At 40.4% G+C, this 18,362-nt stretch overlaps 1 protein-coding gene across 1 annotated transcript; it reads right to left on the reverse strand.

The window, feature by feature from the left end:
- Positions 1–1,819: 1,819 nt before the first annotated feature.
- Positions 1,820–17,445, reverse strand: LOC133367027 (vomeronasal type-2 receptor 26-like). Its single transcript, XM_061590655.1, has 6 exons — positions 17,318–17,445; positions 15,398–15,575; positions 13,361–14,221; positions 9,866–10,090; positions 8,689–8,815; positions 1,820–2,721 (listed from the first exon to the last, which is right to left on the reverse strand). The coding sequence occupies exons 2-6, from the start codon at positions 15,431–15,433 to the stop codon at positions 1,820–1,822; spliced, it is 2,151 nt and encodes a 716-aa protein (XP_061446639.1). The 5' UTR covers positions 15,434–15,575; positions 17,318–17,445.
- Between the last annotated feature and the right edge of the window lie 917 nt (positions 17,446–18,362).

The raw sequence follows: 18,362 nt of genomic DNA on the forward strand, positions 1-18,362 counted from the left end.
CTACCAGTCCCTCAGTCTTGTCTGGATTCAGGTTCACTTTATCGGCTCTCATTTAGTCCATTATCAAGGCAAGACATTGGCCTAGCACATCTACTGCCATGCTGGAGATGTAAATGAGAGATAGAGTTTTGTGCTATCAGTATATTGCTGGTAACTTACTCCAAATCTCCGGATGACCCCACTCAGAAGTTTCATGTAGATGTTAAATAGCATCGTTTCTAAATCATCTTCAAGGATAGCCCCAAGTAGACTTCATTGCAATATTCTAAGAGCATGGAGTATAATGACAAAGTCATCTCTAGAAGGGCCACAGCTGGCAAACCAGTTGTAGATGGACATTGGCACTCTTAGCCATAAAGATTACATGGCCTCCAGTGCTGACCTTGGATCCAGAAGCACTACCATGCATCTGTTCCTTCCGGAGGAGTGTAACCCCATGCAGAACAGACCATCTTCCCCCCTCCTGGACTCTAGAAGTTGGAACTTGTAAAATCTCTGTCTTTTCAAGATTCAGCTTCAATTTACTGGCCCGCATTCCAGCCCATCACTGCATCTAAGCACAGGTGTGGTGTATGAATCTCCTAAGTCAGATGGAACAGAAAGAAAGAACTGGGTGTCATACAAATTTGTGGCACCTCAGTCCAAATCTGCTAATGACAGTTTGCAGCAGTTTCACACGCCTTGACTAGCAAACCCTTAGTTGCATAGACAAGAATCATTCAATTTGCAAGAAAAGACTGGATGAAATTCTAAATGTTGTGGTTAGGCCAGATGGTACTGATATTTCATAATCTGACTGAATCATGCAAATATGAAAAGAAATTACGTTTTTGTCTAAACAAGAGTATCACTAAAATTTTGATTAACTCTTAATTTATGGGGCCAGGCTTTGTGAAAAGAGTTAAATATATTGAATGGTATGCATTTCATTGTGGATGAAACTGACAAAACAATTGTTGATTGTTTAAAATCCCACTTAAAATTGTAAATCCATGTTATGTGTACAAACAAGTTTGAAATCTCCTTAAAATCTCTTCTGGGGTGGAGGAGAATAGATCAGCAGGAAGAGGCCATGGGCGTTATGGCTTTGCCGTTATGGCTGAATTGCATTTTGTCTTTTAATGGCTTCATTTAAGGAATTTCATTAAAGCCACAATAGGGAATAGGGCAACTCAGCAACACAGTTTATTTAAAGACATATTTGAATGGATGGGAACTCTGTTGCACATGCAGATGCATGCAAAATAGAATAGACAGCTATGTTCCTATCCAATCAGTTGTTTGTAAATATAATGAGACAAACATAAATAAATAAATGACAATATCTAGAATATGTATTTATTATCCTGATTGTGAAGTTGAACGAGTACAAACATGTGGCTTAAAAAAAACCAAATTATTATTAACAAGTCAGAAGATTGTTCACTACTGCACTTGGCCAAACTAATCTCCCTACTCCAAGAATCTCATGTCATAATTCCCATCTATGAAGCAACGAATTCTCACATTTGTTATGAAGCATTCTTAAAGAGGTGGCAGAAAAAACAACATGTCTACAAAACCATACCATCTTGTGGCTTAAAATTCCACGTGGTGAGGAAAATTTAACAAAAATGCATCATGTGTTTTAATACAGTTTCTCCTATATTAAACCGACAGTAACAGGAGAATAACTAAAGCAACAATAGCATGGACACCCTTTCCAGTTAATATATGACAATTGACTGTAAATTGAATGAGTTAGCTGTTTCTAACTTAACTCTCATTGCTCTGTCATGACTAACTTAAGATGGATATGAGAGCCAGAATTTCAGATGCATCAATAATTTCTTTTTCTCAGCTGTTCCCTGCTGTTCAATTCAGGCCTCATCATGATGATATAACATTTTGGAGAAAAGATGCAGCCCAGTATCCCAGCACTGGAGGCCAAGATGGAGAAGATCTCCACAGCCACCGTGTATTTCCCTCTGGTGCTCAGATAGGTTGGAATAAAGGAGAGCCAAACACTGCAAAAGACCAACATGCTGAAGGTGATAAACTTGGCTTCATTAAAACTGTCTGGTAACTTCCTGGCTAAGAAGGCCACAGTGAAGCTGATAATGGCCAGCAAGCCCATAAAGCCCAAGACAAAGTAGAACATGGTGAAAGACCCTTCATTGCATCCCAGAACAATTTCTTTATTTATTAAGTACATATCTAAATCTGGGAATGGGGGAGAAGTTGCCAGCCATATGCTACAAAAAGCGGCTTGAGTAAGAGAACAGGAAAGAACAATGGAAGTGGCCTGTCGTTTCCCCACCCATTTCCTCATTTGTGACCCTGGTTTGGTGACCATGAAAGCAAGAACCACAATGATAGTCTTCGCCAACACACAAGAAACTGCCACTGAGAAGATGATGCCGAAAGCCGTTTGTCGAAGGAGGCATGTCACTTTTCCAGGCTGGCCAATGAATAGCAAAGCACAAAGGAAGGAAAGCAAAAGGGAGATGAGGAGAATGTAGGTGAGGTTCCGGTTGTTGGCTTTGACTATGGGAGTTTCCTTGTGCTTAATGAAGATCCAAAGCACAAAAGTTGTAATGAAAGAAAAGGAAAGAGCAGAACTGGCTAGAGTAATTCCCAAAGGTTCTTCATAAGACAAGAAACTTATATCCTTAGGAATGCATGAATCCTGTTCCATGTTTGGGTAATTATCATGTGGACACTGAAAGCATTCACCCATGTCTGAAAAAGAAAGGCTAGGTTTCAATACAGCTATATAGGTAATATACAATGAATGTCAAACCTAAATTTCCATAGACTTGAATGAGAAACAGTCTGAAACATTAAAAACAAATTTGCAGACATCAAGATGCAAAGAGGTGGTGATCCGACCACTCCTGAAAAAGCCCACCCTGGACCCATTGGTCTGTGACAATTACCGACAGGTCGCAAATACCCACTTCTTAGGGAAGGTGATTGAAAGGGTTGTGGTGCATCAATTGCAAGTACAGTAGGGCCCCGCTTACCAGCGCTCTGCTTACCGGCATTCCGCTAATGCAGCGGCTTTCCTCCCCTCTTTTAAAGATGCTTTTGCAGCATTTTGCGGCATTTTCACATCATTTTCACACGAAGCACCCCATTAAAGTCAATGGGGTTCCACTTTGCGGCGATTTCCGCTTTACGGCGGGGGTCCGGAATGGAAACCGCCATGTAAGCGGGGCCCTACTGTACTCTTGGATGAAACAGATTATCTTGACCGGTTCCAGTCTGGGTTCATGCCTAGTTATGGTACTGAATCACCCTTGGTCACCCTGATGGATGACCTTTATCAGGAGAAGGACAGAGGGAGTGCAACCCTGTTACTCTTACTTGATCTCTCAGAGGCTTTTGATACCATTGACCATGGTATCCTTCTGGGTCGACTTGGTGAGATGGGTATTGGAGGCACTGCTTTAAAGGGGTTCCAGTCCTATTTCCAAGGTCGTTTTCAGAGAATAGCATTGGGTGATTGTCTTTCAGCCCCCTGGCAGTTGTGTTGTGGGGTGCCACAGGGTACCATCTTGTCCCCCATGCTGTTTAACATCTATATGAAGCCCCTGGGAATGGTAATCAGGAGATTTGGGGTGGGGTGTCTGCAGTATGCTGACAATACCCAGCTCTAACATCTGAATTGGGAGAGGCCGTGCAAGCCCTGGACCTCTGCCTGGACTCAGTGGTGGGCTGGATGAGGGCCAATAAACTGAGTCTAAATCCTAGCAAGATGGAGGCACTGTGGGTTGGTGGTTCCTGAGTTCAGATAATTGGTCAGTTGCCTGCTTTGGATGGCATTGTACTCCCTCTGAAAGAGCAGGTCCGTAGTCTAGGGGTGCTCCTGAATCCATCTTTGTTGCTAGAGGCCCAGGTGACCTTAGTGGCTAGGAGTGCTTTTTACCAGCTTTGGCTGGTAAGTCAGCTGTGGCCATTTCTGGACCAGGATAGCCTGACTGCTGTTGTCCACACGCTGGTAACCTCCAGGCTGGATTACTGTAATGCGCTTTATGTGGGGCTGCCCTTCAGATTGGTCCAGAAGCTGCAGCTGGTGCAAAATGCAGTGGAAAAACTGCTCATTGGGGCAGGGTATCACTAACATGTCACCACGCTGCTGAAAGAACTGTACTGGCTGCCCATTTGCTACCAGGCCAAGTTCAAGGTTCCATTTTTGGTGTACAAAGTCCTATACAGCTTGGGACCAGGATACCTGAAAGACCATCTTATCCCTTATAAGGGATCCCTTATCCCTCGATCAGTGCACTCTGCAGGTGAGGGCCTCCTGCAGATACCATCTTATCAGAAGATCCGTGCTGCACAACATAGGAAATGGACCCTTACTGTGGAAGCACCTACCCCGTGGAATTCCCCCCTTAAATATTAGTCAGGCTCCATCTCTGTTATCTTTTCAGCACCTGTTGAAGACCTTCCTCCTTCAACAAGCCTTTTAAGTTGAGACCTTATCCCAGCTGCGTCTGTGTTGGAATTACTTTTTAATATGTTTGTAAACCTTTTATTTTAAAAAAAGAACAATGTTTTTAACCTTTTTGTGTTTTTTCTTTTTTAAGATGTCTTCAAAGATGTTTTTAAAGATGTTTTGTTTGAATGTATTTTAAAGTCTGTTTTTATGATGTTTTAAAGTGTTCTTAGTGCTTTTGTTTGCCACCCTGGGCTTCTGCTGAGAGGAAGGGTGGGATGTAAATTAAATAATTAATAAATAAGATGCCATGAGCAAGGATGCTTAATGAGACACTCAGGCCTTTGGAAGCCCTTTGCTATCACTGAAGGTAGCTTCTCTTCATAGATGTTAGCAATTGGTGGAATATGTCTCTGACCTATCCGTGTTACTTCTACAACATTAAAAGAAGAACAAATTCCTTTGGATAGCTGTGTTTTAATATGGTTTAATTAGTCCAAGAAATGTCATTTCTTTTTTTTCTTTCCCCCCCTTTTCATTATTTATTTATCATTTACTGTGGCTAACTTACAAAAACAAGTATCTTTCCAGTCTTTTATTTCTATGCCATACATTCCAATATTCAACAAAACTATTTCATTTCTCAGCAAAATCAGTTTTGTTAACCTATCCTGTTCTTGAATCTAACTCTGTTAACTTATCCATTACAGACCATTCCATACATTTTATCACCCTTCTCTTCTCTGTTGGACCTTGTTGATATTTCCATTTTCTAGCACATGATCTTAGCGGCTACTAACAAGATAGAGACTAATGGTTTCAAATTCATGTTTACATCATCTTTGGTTATGCTGAACAAGATCAACATGGGGATGAGACTTAATGGAGTCCCAATTATATTGCAAATAGTCTGTACTATTTGGCTTCAATAATTTGTTATAATTAGGCATTCCAACCACTATGATTTGAATGTGCATAAACATGTAAATGTGCACTTAAATATTTCCAGCAATTGAAACAATTAACCAAATAGATTCTATTTAATCTCGCAGGTGTTAAAATATCACCCCAATAGAAGTTTGTACATGCCTCTGTCATCTTCCCACTGAAGACCTTTCCGCTTGATTCCAAATCATATTCCATTGTTGTTCTGAGATGGCTCTTTCCCATGTCATTCTACAAATTTTTTCTACCCCATATCCATCAATATATGATTATTCTCTTATTTTTGCCAAATTGTCCTTTGTCTCAATACGAATGTTGGCCTCAAAATTTCCAGGAAGAAATTTCTTATTTGGAAATATTGGTACCAGAGTGCATAGGACCATCCTGCTGTTTTCAAAGAGATATCCTGCTGTGCTAATAACCATCCATTCTGTATTAATTTTCCAATCCGTTATATTCCCTTCTTTTCCCAAATTAATAAAATAGGATACCTGGATTTCCCTACAGAACGTATGGTGTCATACCACAGATGGTAGTCAGGAAATACTAGGACTCAATTTAATTTTATTCTTGTCCCATGTTTTCAGCAATTGGGATGGTATTAACCCCTCATCCTATCCTCTCTCTTTGCTTGATGCCCACATAATAGTAGGTAAAAGGGATTCAGTAAATAATTGTTTGTGATAGAAATCTTCCTCTTTCTGATTTAGCCATAACCTCAACTATGTTAACGGCACTGCATCATAATGTATTGTTGCACGCCTCCCCAATCTCCGAGCGGTGAGATTTCCGGGGTCCCTACTCTCCTCCAGGATTTGGTTTCCTTTGGGGAGGAAGGTCAGTGGAGACTGTGGTGTCTTTATGAAATATGGTTTATTTATTTACACACATTCCAACCTGAGCTTAAGATGGAGGGGGTTCAAGGCATCAGCAGTCCAATATCCAGCTTTTCCATCTGTATTACAGAAGGCACCCCAAATGCCATGGTGCAGAGAGCCAGTCTCTCTCCTGCCTCCAGTTACCACCCTTTCTCTTGACACACTCAAACTACAAGCCTCTGCTGGGCTCCAGGAAGGGGGCAATCCTCTTCTGAAGAGTTTCAATGACAAAAGGGTCTTCCTGGCCCATTCACCGTTGCTGGGCAACTGATAGACCCATTATCCTCCTGGCCAATCTATTTAGTTAACAAAGGGAATTCATCTGGCCAGCAGAGCCAGCCCCAAGGCATGGGATTCCAAATCAGAAGCTGGAAAGGGGACCCACAGGAATCATCCATCCCAACCCCCATGCTCATTACAGTATTCTTACATTGGACACTGCTAGATCTCCTAGCTGTTTTGAGACTTGCATAGTATTAATATCTATTCTGGGCCATTTATCCTTCCAAATAAAATGTTCCAATGTCTTTTTGCCAGCTTTTTAGTTCTCTTTATCATGTTTGGTAATACAATAAACAAAAATAAGGATCTAGGTAGGATGACTGTTCTAACTGCATTTGCCCATGCCAACGGTCATAGATTTAATTTTTTCCCATCGAAGTCAAACATGATAGCTTGAATTAAGCTATCATAATTGATATTTCCTGATTTTTAAACATCTTCCAGTGATTTTCTAATAGATATTTTATTGCTCTGTTCATTATCTTGAGTCAAATTGTTGTTATATATAATTTGTTTTTGCTTTTCAAGATAAACTGTTATAACCTTTGTCTTTTGCTTATTTCCATTGTATCTAGAAATTCCTCTGAAAACATCTGTGATCCTAAAAACATGAGACAAATATATTCCTGGATTCTCCATGTATAGCATAATGTCATCTGCATATGTTACATTAATTTGCCCTGTCCTCATTCTTATCCACTATATTTGTGGTTCTCTTATTGCACAAGCTAGATATCTATAGGAGCAAACAACAAAGATGAGACTGAGTGCCTTATCTTTAAGCTTAATTACTTTCTGCGTAATGATTGGCACTCAGAGTAATGAGATTGCTGTTAGTTTTTATTCACTAATGGGGGGGGAAACCTTGCAGTTTAACAATGTATCTATAGCCAACAGGTATTTCTATCAAACTTTAAAAAGCAGGTAAATTGGGCAGTTACAGTGAATGCACCAGGGGAGCAGGAGACCTGATCTCCTCTCTAAGATATTGTACTGCGCTACAAATTTGTAAAAATGCAAACACAATTTGGGTAGGTTTGCAACAGTCCAATCCACTTCCTGTGTAGCTTGGAAGAATTTGGTAATGTGCCTCTGAGCATATGGTGAGTGGTGGCAACACCTACAATCAGGACTATATCTCCAAAGATAGAGAATTACATTTTTGTTTGTATCATTTTTCAGGGTTTTCCCTACATTTTTATTCTACAGCAGATACATGCAGTCTCCAACTCAAATTTAAAGCAAAGCTGCCCCTGGCCATATCCACACCAGACATTTATCCCACTTTTAAAAGCGTAGTTTGTGAAGGGTGCTGAGAATTGCTAGGAGACACCCTATTCCCCTCACAGAGCTACAATCACCAGAACAGGGACTGACTGTTAAACCACTGTGGCCACTGGAGCTCTGTCAGGGAAATAGGAGTCTCCTAATAACTCTCAGCACCGTTCACAAACTACACTTACCAGGGAAACCATGACTGTCTAAAGTGACATAAATGTATGGCATGGGTGTGGCCACCTGATTAGCCAAGCCAAACAACTGTGAGTCTGGCTTTTAGAACACTGACAGTTGGTGCTTACTGAGCATGCCCACACTTATCATTGACTCTAATGTTCATATTCTTAAATTAATTAAAAACCAGCCATGCATTTTTTTAAACCTTTAAACTGCAGAAGATGAAGGTCAGAGTATGGGGCAAGGTCAGTAATAGGATTACAGGTACTCTATGAACAGCAGATTTTTAATTTTTAATTAATTGCAACAAAATATGAGACCACTGACAGAAAAAAGTCCATCAGAGGTCTGGATTATTTTACTCTTATTTTAGACTTTGAACTCTGGATTCTTTCTTGGTGTTTTGTGTATTTCCATGAAAACGTAGATGGTTGTTAAGCAAGCATTTCTGAGTTCAGGTCTATAAAGTTTATAAGATTTTGTTTTGAAATGAGCTGATGGGAAGCAGCAGAATGGTATGGGAGTATTTTCAATTTAACATGGCAGAATGTGAAAAACCCATGCTGGCTGTAGTATAAAGCCATTCTCGTGGCTAATATCTTCTTTACCATATCAGTAAACACAACCATCACTGAATTCTGTGAAGCTTTTCCATTGGAAGATAAATGAATATCCTAGTGTCCATTTGTGCAAGATATCCCTTACCTGTCTGGTTAGAAATCTTCCCTTCTGGGCATGGATGGCAATCATAGCAGCAAAATGGCTTCCCTTCCTTCTTTGCCTTATGAAAACCCAAAGGGCAGTTGGCATTACAAAGAGAAAGAGGCTGTACCTGAAAGAGAATGTTTTCTCAGTATACTGTTTTCTGGAAAGCTGCTGAGCTACCTCATACAGAGTAGCCAATGGGAACAGAAGTCATATAGCTACATTTATAACCAGAATTTCCTTGTCACACTTTTCAACCAGTTCTATGATATTTCACTTGGCCAAGTTATTTTAATATGCCACAGCTGGCTGTGTGAGCATGATAAAAGAGGCAAGAGGAAGGAACACTGATGAGCATCTGCCTCTCAGATCTATTTGCTCAGGGGCATCAATGGCCAAATAACTTCATTGCATCACCAAAGCAAAGTTATTTGGTCCAGGAGTTGGACATTGCCCAGGCTTCCCTCTGTTCATCTTTCAATGTTTGAAACATGAGGAGCCACAAACAATAATCCCAGGGCCAGGGTGGGATCTCCCAGAGGGGGAATGATGCCGGTGGTGTATACAAGTATTTAATGCCCACAACTGGAGATGAGATTAAGGCAGTTAAATAGACACTTTTGACTATTTAATAAATGTGAGGCTCTTATTGAATTCCAAACTTTGTCCCTCATCTAATTCTGGAGTCTGTCTTCAAATACATTGGATTGATGTTACGATTCCACTCTGGTGATACATCTGGAACATGAGGAACCCCTACTCTACTGGTGACTATTGCCCATGTGATACATATGGAAACTCTATGGAACTTCTTATCTTTTGGAGCACATTGAAGTTGTTTTTAATGGAATGTGTTTATTTGCTTAGTTTTATTTTACTTATTCTTTATTCTATTCTTATTAATTTCTCTTTTTTATTTTTGTCCTATTGCCATATTTCTAGAATTTAATTCTTGATAAGTGTACATTAGATATATCTACAAAGACATATAGTGTCAAAGATTTTTTATTGAGAAGATTTTATTTGATTAAATGAATGGTTTGAATGGGTGTCATGTGAGACAATGCAGAAGACCACTGCACACATACCCCCTAAATCAGAGCTATGCCAGTAGTTTAACTGTGAAACATTGTGGGAGAGAGTAGTGGATACACCCCAATATTTGAATGGACCCTACCTGGTTAAACCTGCTGGGCCATACAATGGCTTCCTCACAAATTGTGAACACTTTTTTGGGAGCCATGGGGTCAATCTTTCCAACTTTGACTCTATGAAAAGACTGATTTGGGAATGTGATCCAGTTTATAATATCAAATCCAGCCTCTAACTCTCCATTTTCATTGAAAGAAACTTTTTCCCCAGCGCTGTTATTAAATGAGATGCTTCTCACAAAGTGGTTGAGCTAAATTTGAGAGAAGAACAATTCATAAGGATGTAAAAGAACTATAAGAGACAATAAAATAATTCAGATATATATGTGGAAGGTGATTAGTTAATTAAAATTCTATCTAATCATAACTCTGCTCTAAGCATGATGAACAGCACAATCCAACCCCAAGATCAGCTGGGATGAAACAGTTTGTATTCGGTGGATCTTGGACTTTCCCTGCTGATTGGTGTAACTTTCTTTGACTTCCCCACATCTTTTATACAGACCCATCTAGCAACACATTTCATTACATCCCATGCTACATTGGTTTTCATCTCAGGGGATAGGTTTTTCCTTCAAGTAGTTATCTATTACTTCATGGAGGCAATCCCTTATCTCCTTTCTAGCTAACAATATGGTATCAAACCTCCAGAGTGGAGTCCTCAGCCTGGACTGTTTCATATCTGAGACTCTATCCATACCAATTCTAGCAGGTAGTGCATTTATCTCTAACGCATCAGGAATTAATAAAAAATGAATACAAGAATGTATACCACATCTTGGAGTATAGTCTCAGCCCTCCATATACCTACCAGTCCATACATTGTCAAGATCTTTGTGAACCTGTTTCCTTTCTTCTCTTATCCCTCATGTTTGACCCAGCTTATGTCATGTATCCAATTCAAACCCACACCCCAGCAAGACTTTGGTGTGTACCTTAGTTCCTTAGAATATGTGCAAAAAAGAGTATAAATTCATTCTGCCCAATGAAACAAGAAAAAGGAAGGTGGTTGACTGGGTATTGCACCAGTGATTTGCAAATGGGGTATTGCCCTAGTCCCCCTTTTAAACAAGTAGAAATTAGTTTTGTGCAAGCAAAGCCAACAGCTCAATTTTGTGTTACACAAAATTCCGCCTTGTCAAACTCTGTGCCTCTGTGAAGTAACCATATAACAGCAATTGAATAACAAATTAAAATAAAATGCAAAATTATACAAAACTTCACCAGATAGCTATGACAGCCCTAGCAGTAACAGCAGAGCTACATGTCTTGAACTTTTAAAAACTCTAAATACAAGCTGCTGATTGGGTGGGTGGGAGTGTGTCACGAGCAGCATTACATTATGTGGGAAAGGGTCATTTTCCCCTGTGCCACAAGCATGATGAAAAACACCTTCCTTCTCAGCAGCCGCAAGAGGAAAGCACCTCGTGATACCTCCCATTGTCAAGAAAAAGTGTTCACCCCACTCCCTGTAAGCCATAGCCCCAATCCTGACTGAGCCCACCTAAACAGACATTCTATACAGTTTTTGAAGACTCATACAATTGCAAGTTTTTAACAGTGGGTTGGATACAATGTTAGTCATACTCAGACTAGACCCACTGAACATAATATAATGAACTTAGGATCACCGAGGCTAAATACATAAATTGAGGTTGATCCTGGAAAGACAGCAGTCTTTGTGTCTAGAATTATGTCCAGGAGGTGGGGAGATGGACTTCTCTGGACGGGGTTCCACTCCCCTGGAAGGAGCAGCTTGGGGGTACTCCTGAATCCAACATTGTCACTGGAGGCTCTAGCTGGTTTGCCAGCTTTGGCCCCTTTTGAACAGAGATGACTTGGCCACAGCATGACATGCTCTGGTAACTTCCAGATTGGATTATTGCAATGTGCTTTATGTGGGGCTGCTCTTGAATATGACTTGGAAACTTCAACTGGTCCAAAATCCAGCAGCCAAATTACTGGCTGGGGTTCCCTTTAGATCTCATATAACCCCTGTTTTAAAAATGCTGCATTGGTTGCCACTTCATTTCCAGGTCCAATTAAGGTGCTCACAGCAGTGTTCAAAGCCCTAAACAACTTAGGTGCCAAATATCTGAACCACCTCCTTCCCTCCCAACCCCCTCGGCGAGATCAGCAGAGGGAGCCCTTTTGGTAGTTCTTCCACGTTCAGAAGCTCAGGGGGGGGCTCAGGAGAGGGCATTCTGTGTGGTGTCCCCTAAGTTGTGAAACCCCATCCCCACTGAGGTGCATCTGGCAACATCACTGTATAATTCTAGGCAAAAGCCGAAGACTTATCTCTTTACCCATGCTTTTGACACCTGAGATGTATATTTTTAGGACCCGCCCTATTTTGTGATTTTAGGTTGTTTTTATTTTTTTAGTGCCATATTTTAAAATTGATGTAACCCATCCTGGGACCTCTGGATGAAAGGGAGGTAATAAATGTTAATAATAAGTAAGTAGGTAAGTCCAGTTGGTTTACTTTGAGTATAACTTAGGTGGATACAGCCCTTTGTAGTTAATTGACCTTTACATGGTAACAAGAATACACAGAGCCTGGATATATACCATTGATAAGTGTATAAAATTATACATGGCATTGAGAAAGTGGATAGAGAAAAGTTCTTCTCCCTCTCTCATAATACAAGAACTCGGGGACATTCAAAGAAGCTGAATGTTGGAAGATTCAGGACAGACAAAAGGAAGTACATCTTTACTCAGCACATAGTTAAACTATGGAATTTGCTCCCACAAGATCCACTAATGGCCACCAGCTTGGATGGCTTTAAAAGAAGATTAGACAAACTCATGGAGAACGGGGCTATCAATGGCTACTAGCCGTGATGGCTGTGTTCTGCCACCCTAGTCAGAGGCAGCATGCTTCTGAAAACCAGTTGCCGGAAGCCTCAGGAGGGGAGAGTGTTCTTGCACTCGGGTCCTGCTTGCGGGCTTCCCCCAGGCACCTGGTTGGTCACTGTGAGAACAGGATGCTGGACTAGATGGGCCACTGGCCTGATCCAGCAGGCTCTTCTTATGTTCTTATGATATGCTGAACATTGATATGCTTTACAAGGGAATTACACAAAGTCATGAAGGCAAAGACCTAGTTATGACGTCTACTAGGGACAAACAAATCTGTCAACTTCAGTTTCTCTAATTGTCTCATTTTTCCATTCTTAGGTTCAGTTCACCATATTTCCACATTGGTTTTCATTTTTAAAAATGTTATCTTGTAAGTTCACCTAGATTTTAGTGCAGTTTTTCCTAATATACAAGTTTGCGTGCAATTTTGCATAATATATAGGAATTGCAAATTAGGTAAGCCTGCTTTTAAATGCAAACTAAATTGAATTTCTCTCCCATCCTTAATGGCTAAATACATTCTCCAGGATCAGACACATTCATGTCTCTGAATGCCAGTCAGTATGGAATAACAATGAGATAGGGCCATTGCCTTTGCTCTGTTCCAACAAGGTTCATCTTATGTTCTAACAATCTTTGTGTGCGGAGAACATTACCTTCCACAGCTCTTGACTCAGAAACGTCATCCTTTCTTCTTCCACTATTGCTCTGTGTTTGAATCTAGATGAATGCATGGCATGCAAAGCATGTGCCAGTACATAAACTGCATTGTAGATGCTGTAGCTGTGGCCAGTCATGCTCATTTCAAAATTAGATGAAGGAAGAGTCTCCAGCTTCTCCTCCCCGCTACAGATTTTCCCATCCTGTCTGTCTACCATGGAATTCAGGAAAGAACACTCAAACACTTCTTCCCAAAACTCCCTGATAAAGTCATGTTTGTTTTCTGAAGTAATGTTTATCATCTGAAGAAATTTCTGGAAGCCTAACACCTCAATGGCATGAACAGAAAAGTACATAGCGCCATGAAGGAAGTCTATGTCCCATTTTTTTTCAAAGTCACCTGATGTGAAATCCATCTGGGAAGTCATGATCCAGACTTTTCCTTTTGCCTTTGTTGGTACACCCATAATTTCTGAATACTTGGGAAATATTCTCAAAACCACCATGGTATCTATTTCACCAAGAATGATCATCACATTCACTGTGCTGTTAAGGATAACATTGTTTGTTTTAATGCCTTCTTCCACAATATCAGGAAGGTCATTGGAAAAACCCAATTTGGGTATTCTTAACATGAAATCAAAACAGATACCTTTCTGGGTATACATGGGAACTACTGTGTGTACAAACCTCTCTACATTGTCATCATGCCCAGACAGCACCCCAATCCATGTCCACCTGAAATGGAGCAGTAACTGGAGAATCCCATCATACTGATAGTCCACTTCTGGAAACATCTGGTGGTATAGGACAGCCTGGGTTCTCTTATTTATCACTGGAGCAGAGCCATATATGAACTAAATAAAATGGAAAAAAAATGAAGCGAAGGCTTTGGAGGGAAACACTCAATGTCTTGAAATGGGCTCATGAACTGCTGTGGTTCATTCAATACTGATAAGACCTGTTTGCAGCAAGTGGTACCTGTTAGTACTCTAGTAGCTGAAGTTTGTAAAAACTGCAGTTTCTATACAGATGTCTTCAAGAGCAGCCCTCTGTATCACATCTTACAGGTGTCAAACCAGACGAAATGTTTGTTGACCTGACCCTTGAGTCAGATTCCCTTCTTCAAGGGATGTGGGTGAGGACTCTGAAGCAGAAGGGGGCCAACCACAGATGTACTTCCAGAAGACACCCTGTGACCCCGGTGCCCCTCCAACCTGAGGATGTAGCATTGTAGACCTTGGAGGAATCTATCTCTGAGGCCCTAATGAGACCAGAGTTTTCTCTTCTTCATTGAAGATGAATAGAGGAGGCTGGAGCCCTTTAAAGGAACAAGTATCTTTGAATGAAAGTGGGTCTAGCAATATAGAGGGCTTGGACTCAGTTTGATGGTTACTGAGCAACATCAGAGCCTCTCTCTCCTATAGCCTAGCTTTGCATCAAGCCTGGGTCCTGCCTTCATCAGACCTTGTTTGAAATCAGCACTCATCTCACATTTGTGATATGGCTGGACACAGCAGGTTCTTTTGTCTATATGAATTGGTTGGAAAGCTTCAGCCTTTCCTCAAATATTGCCATTTTCATTCACTTATTGTTGCCTTTCTTATCCCATTCTTGCAGAGAGCTGAGGGGAGGACTGTAGTTCAGGGAGAGAGCACATGCTTTGCATGCAGTAGAACCCAGGTTCCATTTCTGGTGTCTCCAGGTACAGCTGGCAAAGAATCCTGCCTGAAAGATTTGAGAGCTGCTGCCAGACCATGTGAATAGTAATGAGCTAGATGGACCAATGATCTGGCTTGTTATGAAGCAGCTTCCTATGTATCTATGAACCAAGACATGGGACCTCCTTCAAAAAAAATCTCCCCTGTGAGGTTCACCACCAGAACATAGCAAATACACTTATTCATATACAAAGCATGTTGAATATGGTATTTTGGAAATCATTTATATCTCCAAAGTACAAAGCCATTTATAAAAGGCAAGGAAGATACAAATGGTGTCTTAAGTAACACTGTTCCATGCACAAGTCGTACCTGTGGAATCTTGAGGATGCTCAGGATATCTGCCATGTGGAGACAGACTTCAGAGGTAGGTCCTCCAATGACTGCTATTGGATTGTTGACACTATCACATTTGTAGTTAGGGATGAATCTGCCCTGTGTAGAGAAGAGTTCCAGTGAGGCCTGATAGGTCCATCTTGGACTGAAATAGCTATTATAGATATGGAAGCCCAGGGTGATGTTGGGTAAAATCTGGGGATTTTCATTTATCTCCTTTACTGCAAATACTGAGGCCAGGATATGCTGGTAGATCTGAATCATAACCCTGTAATTAGAGTTACATGCAGTGTCACAGTGCATTTGCTTCAGAATATGACAGGTGATTCATTTCAGTCAGGTACCTGTTTAGTAAATATATTGTACTGAATAGTATAAATCTAGTGGTAGTATGAGGAAATGTTGTTACAGAAAGATGGGCATTTGTCACTTTTGTTTGCCAGCGCAATACTAGCACTGTTTTGAAAGAAACTACAGTAGTTAACATAAGGACTTCTCTGACATTCTCCTTATTTCCAATTGCTCTGTAGGATTGTAAAATTTCTCTCCAGATTTTAGAGATTTGAATTATTTAGCGCTCTTTCCAGAATGGGACCAATGCATACAGATTTTACTATTGCCACTTTTCTTTAAGTTATTATTTCAGAAATTTGTACACATCACTGTGTTTCAACAGTTTGCTGTGGCTTACTGTTGCTCCCATTCTTTCATCTTTATTGCCTCCCCACATCAAAATTCAGCATGTATGAAACACTGGTGAAAAGGATGGGCCCAATCACAAGTTAATTTGTTTGTTTGCTGTGTGTTTTTAGAACAGCTGACCAAGGCTGGCTGGGGCTGATGGGAGTTAGAGTTCATCAACATCTGTAGGGAACTACATTGGTTCCCCTTGCCTTCGGTAGATACATTTCAGAGGAATGAGATACGTGGGTAAGTATACGGCTTTAATTAATGAACTATTTGGACTGCAAAGTGAAGGTGTAAGATAAGATGAAGAATAAACTAAAACAAGACTTTCTCCCTCTTAAAAGTCTGAAGTCTTGACTTAAAAGATTGAATTGGAAACTTTTCAAATAAGGAAATATTTGGATAAACTTTCATGGACTAAACTCCGCTTCATAAGATGCATAAAGAGTAATGCCCAGTTGCCACACACACACAAATACACAATGCAGAAATTAAGAGTTAAATGGCAAAGAAATGCAAATAAAAATACACTGTGAAAATGCAAATAGAGTTTACATGTAACCAGAGTAAACTTTTACTCTTCTGGAAACCTTGCTGTCCCTTTGCAAATAAGATGTACTTGTGGGATTTATGAAGAACAGGAGTTTTACTACTCAGGAAGAAATTAAGGTGCCTCACCAAGGATGATGCCCATATCTTTTGACTTACAACATTTTGTGCAATGGGTTATCAGTGATCATGTTTGGCTGAAAGAATTTACAGTCAAGAGGAACCCAGAGATGGCAAAATACATACTTGCCCTAAAAGCCAATGAGTACTGAAATGAAATACTTTTTTCTGAAAAGCAAAAAGCCCCAGGGCCACCACTCTACTCTAATGCCTATATGGGTGGAATAGGGGCTGCTCTGTCTATATACCCCAACCAACCATTTGTTTGTTCCTTATAACTAGGAAGCTCTTCCAGAAAGAGGCTTACAATAATGGATCTATGACCAGAATTAACTAAAAATTATTTTTATGATGATAATAATTAATGTGGAATGTAGGATGGGAAAGGATGTTACTCAGTAAAGAAAGGACAATATGTATTAATAGCCACCTCTTCTCATACAGTGGATCTAATACCAATCTATGTACAGAACTGCCACTGAAAATAATTGAAGCAACTGTATGATATTCAGTTTAAAAATAAAAATAAAAAGAACTTACAGAGTGTCGTCAAATATGTCATCAGAGGGGCATTTTGTGAACTCTATTGGGCTGGAAAATCTGTATAAATGAGACGTAATACCAGCAATGATGACGTCTCCTGACTGGTAATTCTTGTGAAGAATAGGAAGAGGGTCACTGATGCTACATTTCATGCTAGGAACCTTAGACACCACCTGAGGCAAAAACACTAGTATCAACACTACAAATGCCACTAACTTCCACATAACAGTTCCTTCTGCATACCAATGCACTTGCCCGTACATTATCCTTCACTGAGTCCTGTGCTGAGTAGCACAGCCTGACTTGAATGGCCACTCACTTGATATGTGTCTCAAACTGTGCAGTGCAAAATATCAGTGATCAGACTGACAGAGCTTGACTATCTCTAGCCCCAGCCTGGGATGGTACAGCGGATCTTTAACTACAACCTTCTTCAGTCTTGCTGTTTTGCTGGTGGTTGCTACAGTTCCTTTGGGACTCGGAGAAGAAGTAGATCAATCATTTCTAATTAGTTAATTACAGGGTTGACAATCATCTATTGCAGTTTCTTTGAGACACTGCAGAACAAAACATGTTTGTCACACTTCATCAGAAATTGCCTCTAGCCCTCCCTGGGAAAGCAAGAGATACAGAAGCTTGCAAAGACTGACATCAAGAAAAGTTCCTCAGAATAATAAGTCTGTACTTGCAGGTGATATAAACATTGCAAATTGAGCCAGTTTTTTCACAATCCAAGCGGAAACTTCTGTATACAGGGATGGATTGTTCATCCCATTTCAGTCTTGCTTGTGTTGAAAACACAGGCCAGTTCCATCCAAGCAGAATATCATCAAAACTCTGCAAAAGGCCGAGTGAAGATACATTTTTAATATTAAAACGTAACCGGTGGTCATGCGAAAAATACTTTGGGAGGGGATCTCACAACCTAGATGGCACCACAAAGAAGGCCAACATTGGGAAAACAAGAAAGGCATCTTCCAGTCTTAACAGATTGGATGTTCATAAAGGGGTGTGTCACAGGCTTCAGATGCTCCTCATGGTT

The sequence above is a fragment of the Rhineura floridana genome, chromosome 11 (assembly GCF_030035675.1).
Source record: "Rhineura floridana isolate rRhiFlo1 chromosome 11, rRhiFlo1.hap2, whole genome shotgun sequence".
Lineage (NCBI taxonomy): Eukaryota > Metazoa > Chordata > Lepidosauria > Squamata > Rhineuridae > Rhineura > Rhineura floridana.

Excerpts from the sequence above, each read along its gene's own strand:
- LOC133367027 (XM_061590655.1), bottom strand. The coding sequence starts at position 15,433 with ATGGCAGATATCCTGAGCATCCTCAAGATTCCACAG. Across the intron at positions 14,222-15,397 it reads GCATCCTCAAGATTCCACAG|TTCATATATGGCTCTGCTCC; the intron begins GTACGACTTGTG and ends CATTTTATTTAG. Across the intron at positions 8,816-9,865 it reads GGCCCAGCAGGTTTAACCAG|GTACAGCCTCTTTCTCTTTG; the intron begins GTAGGGTCCATT and ends ATTCTCTTTCAG.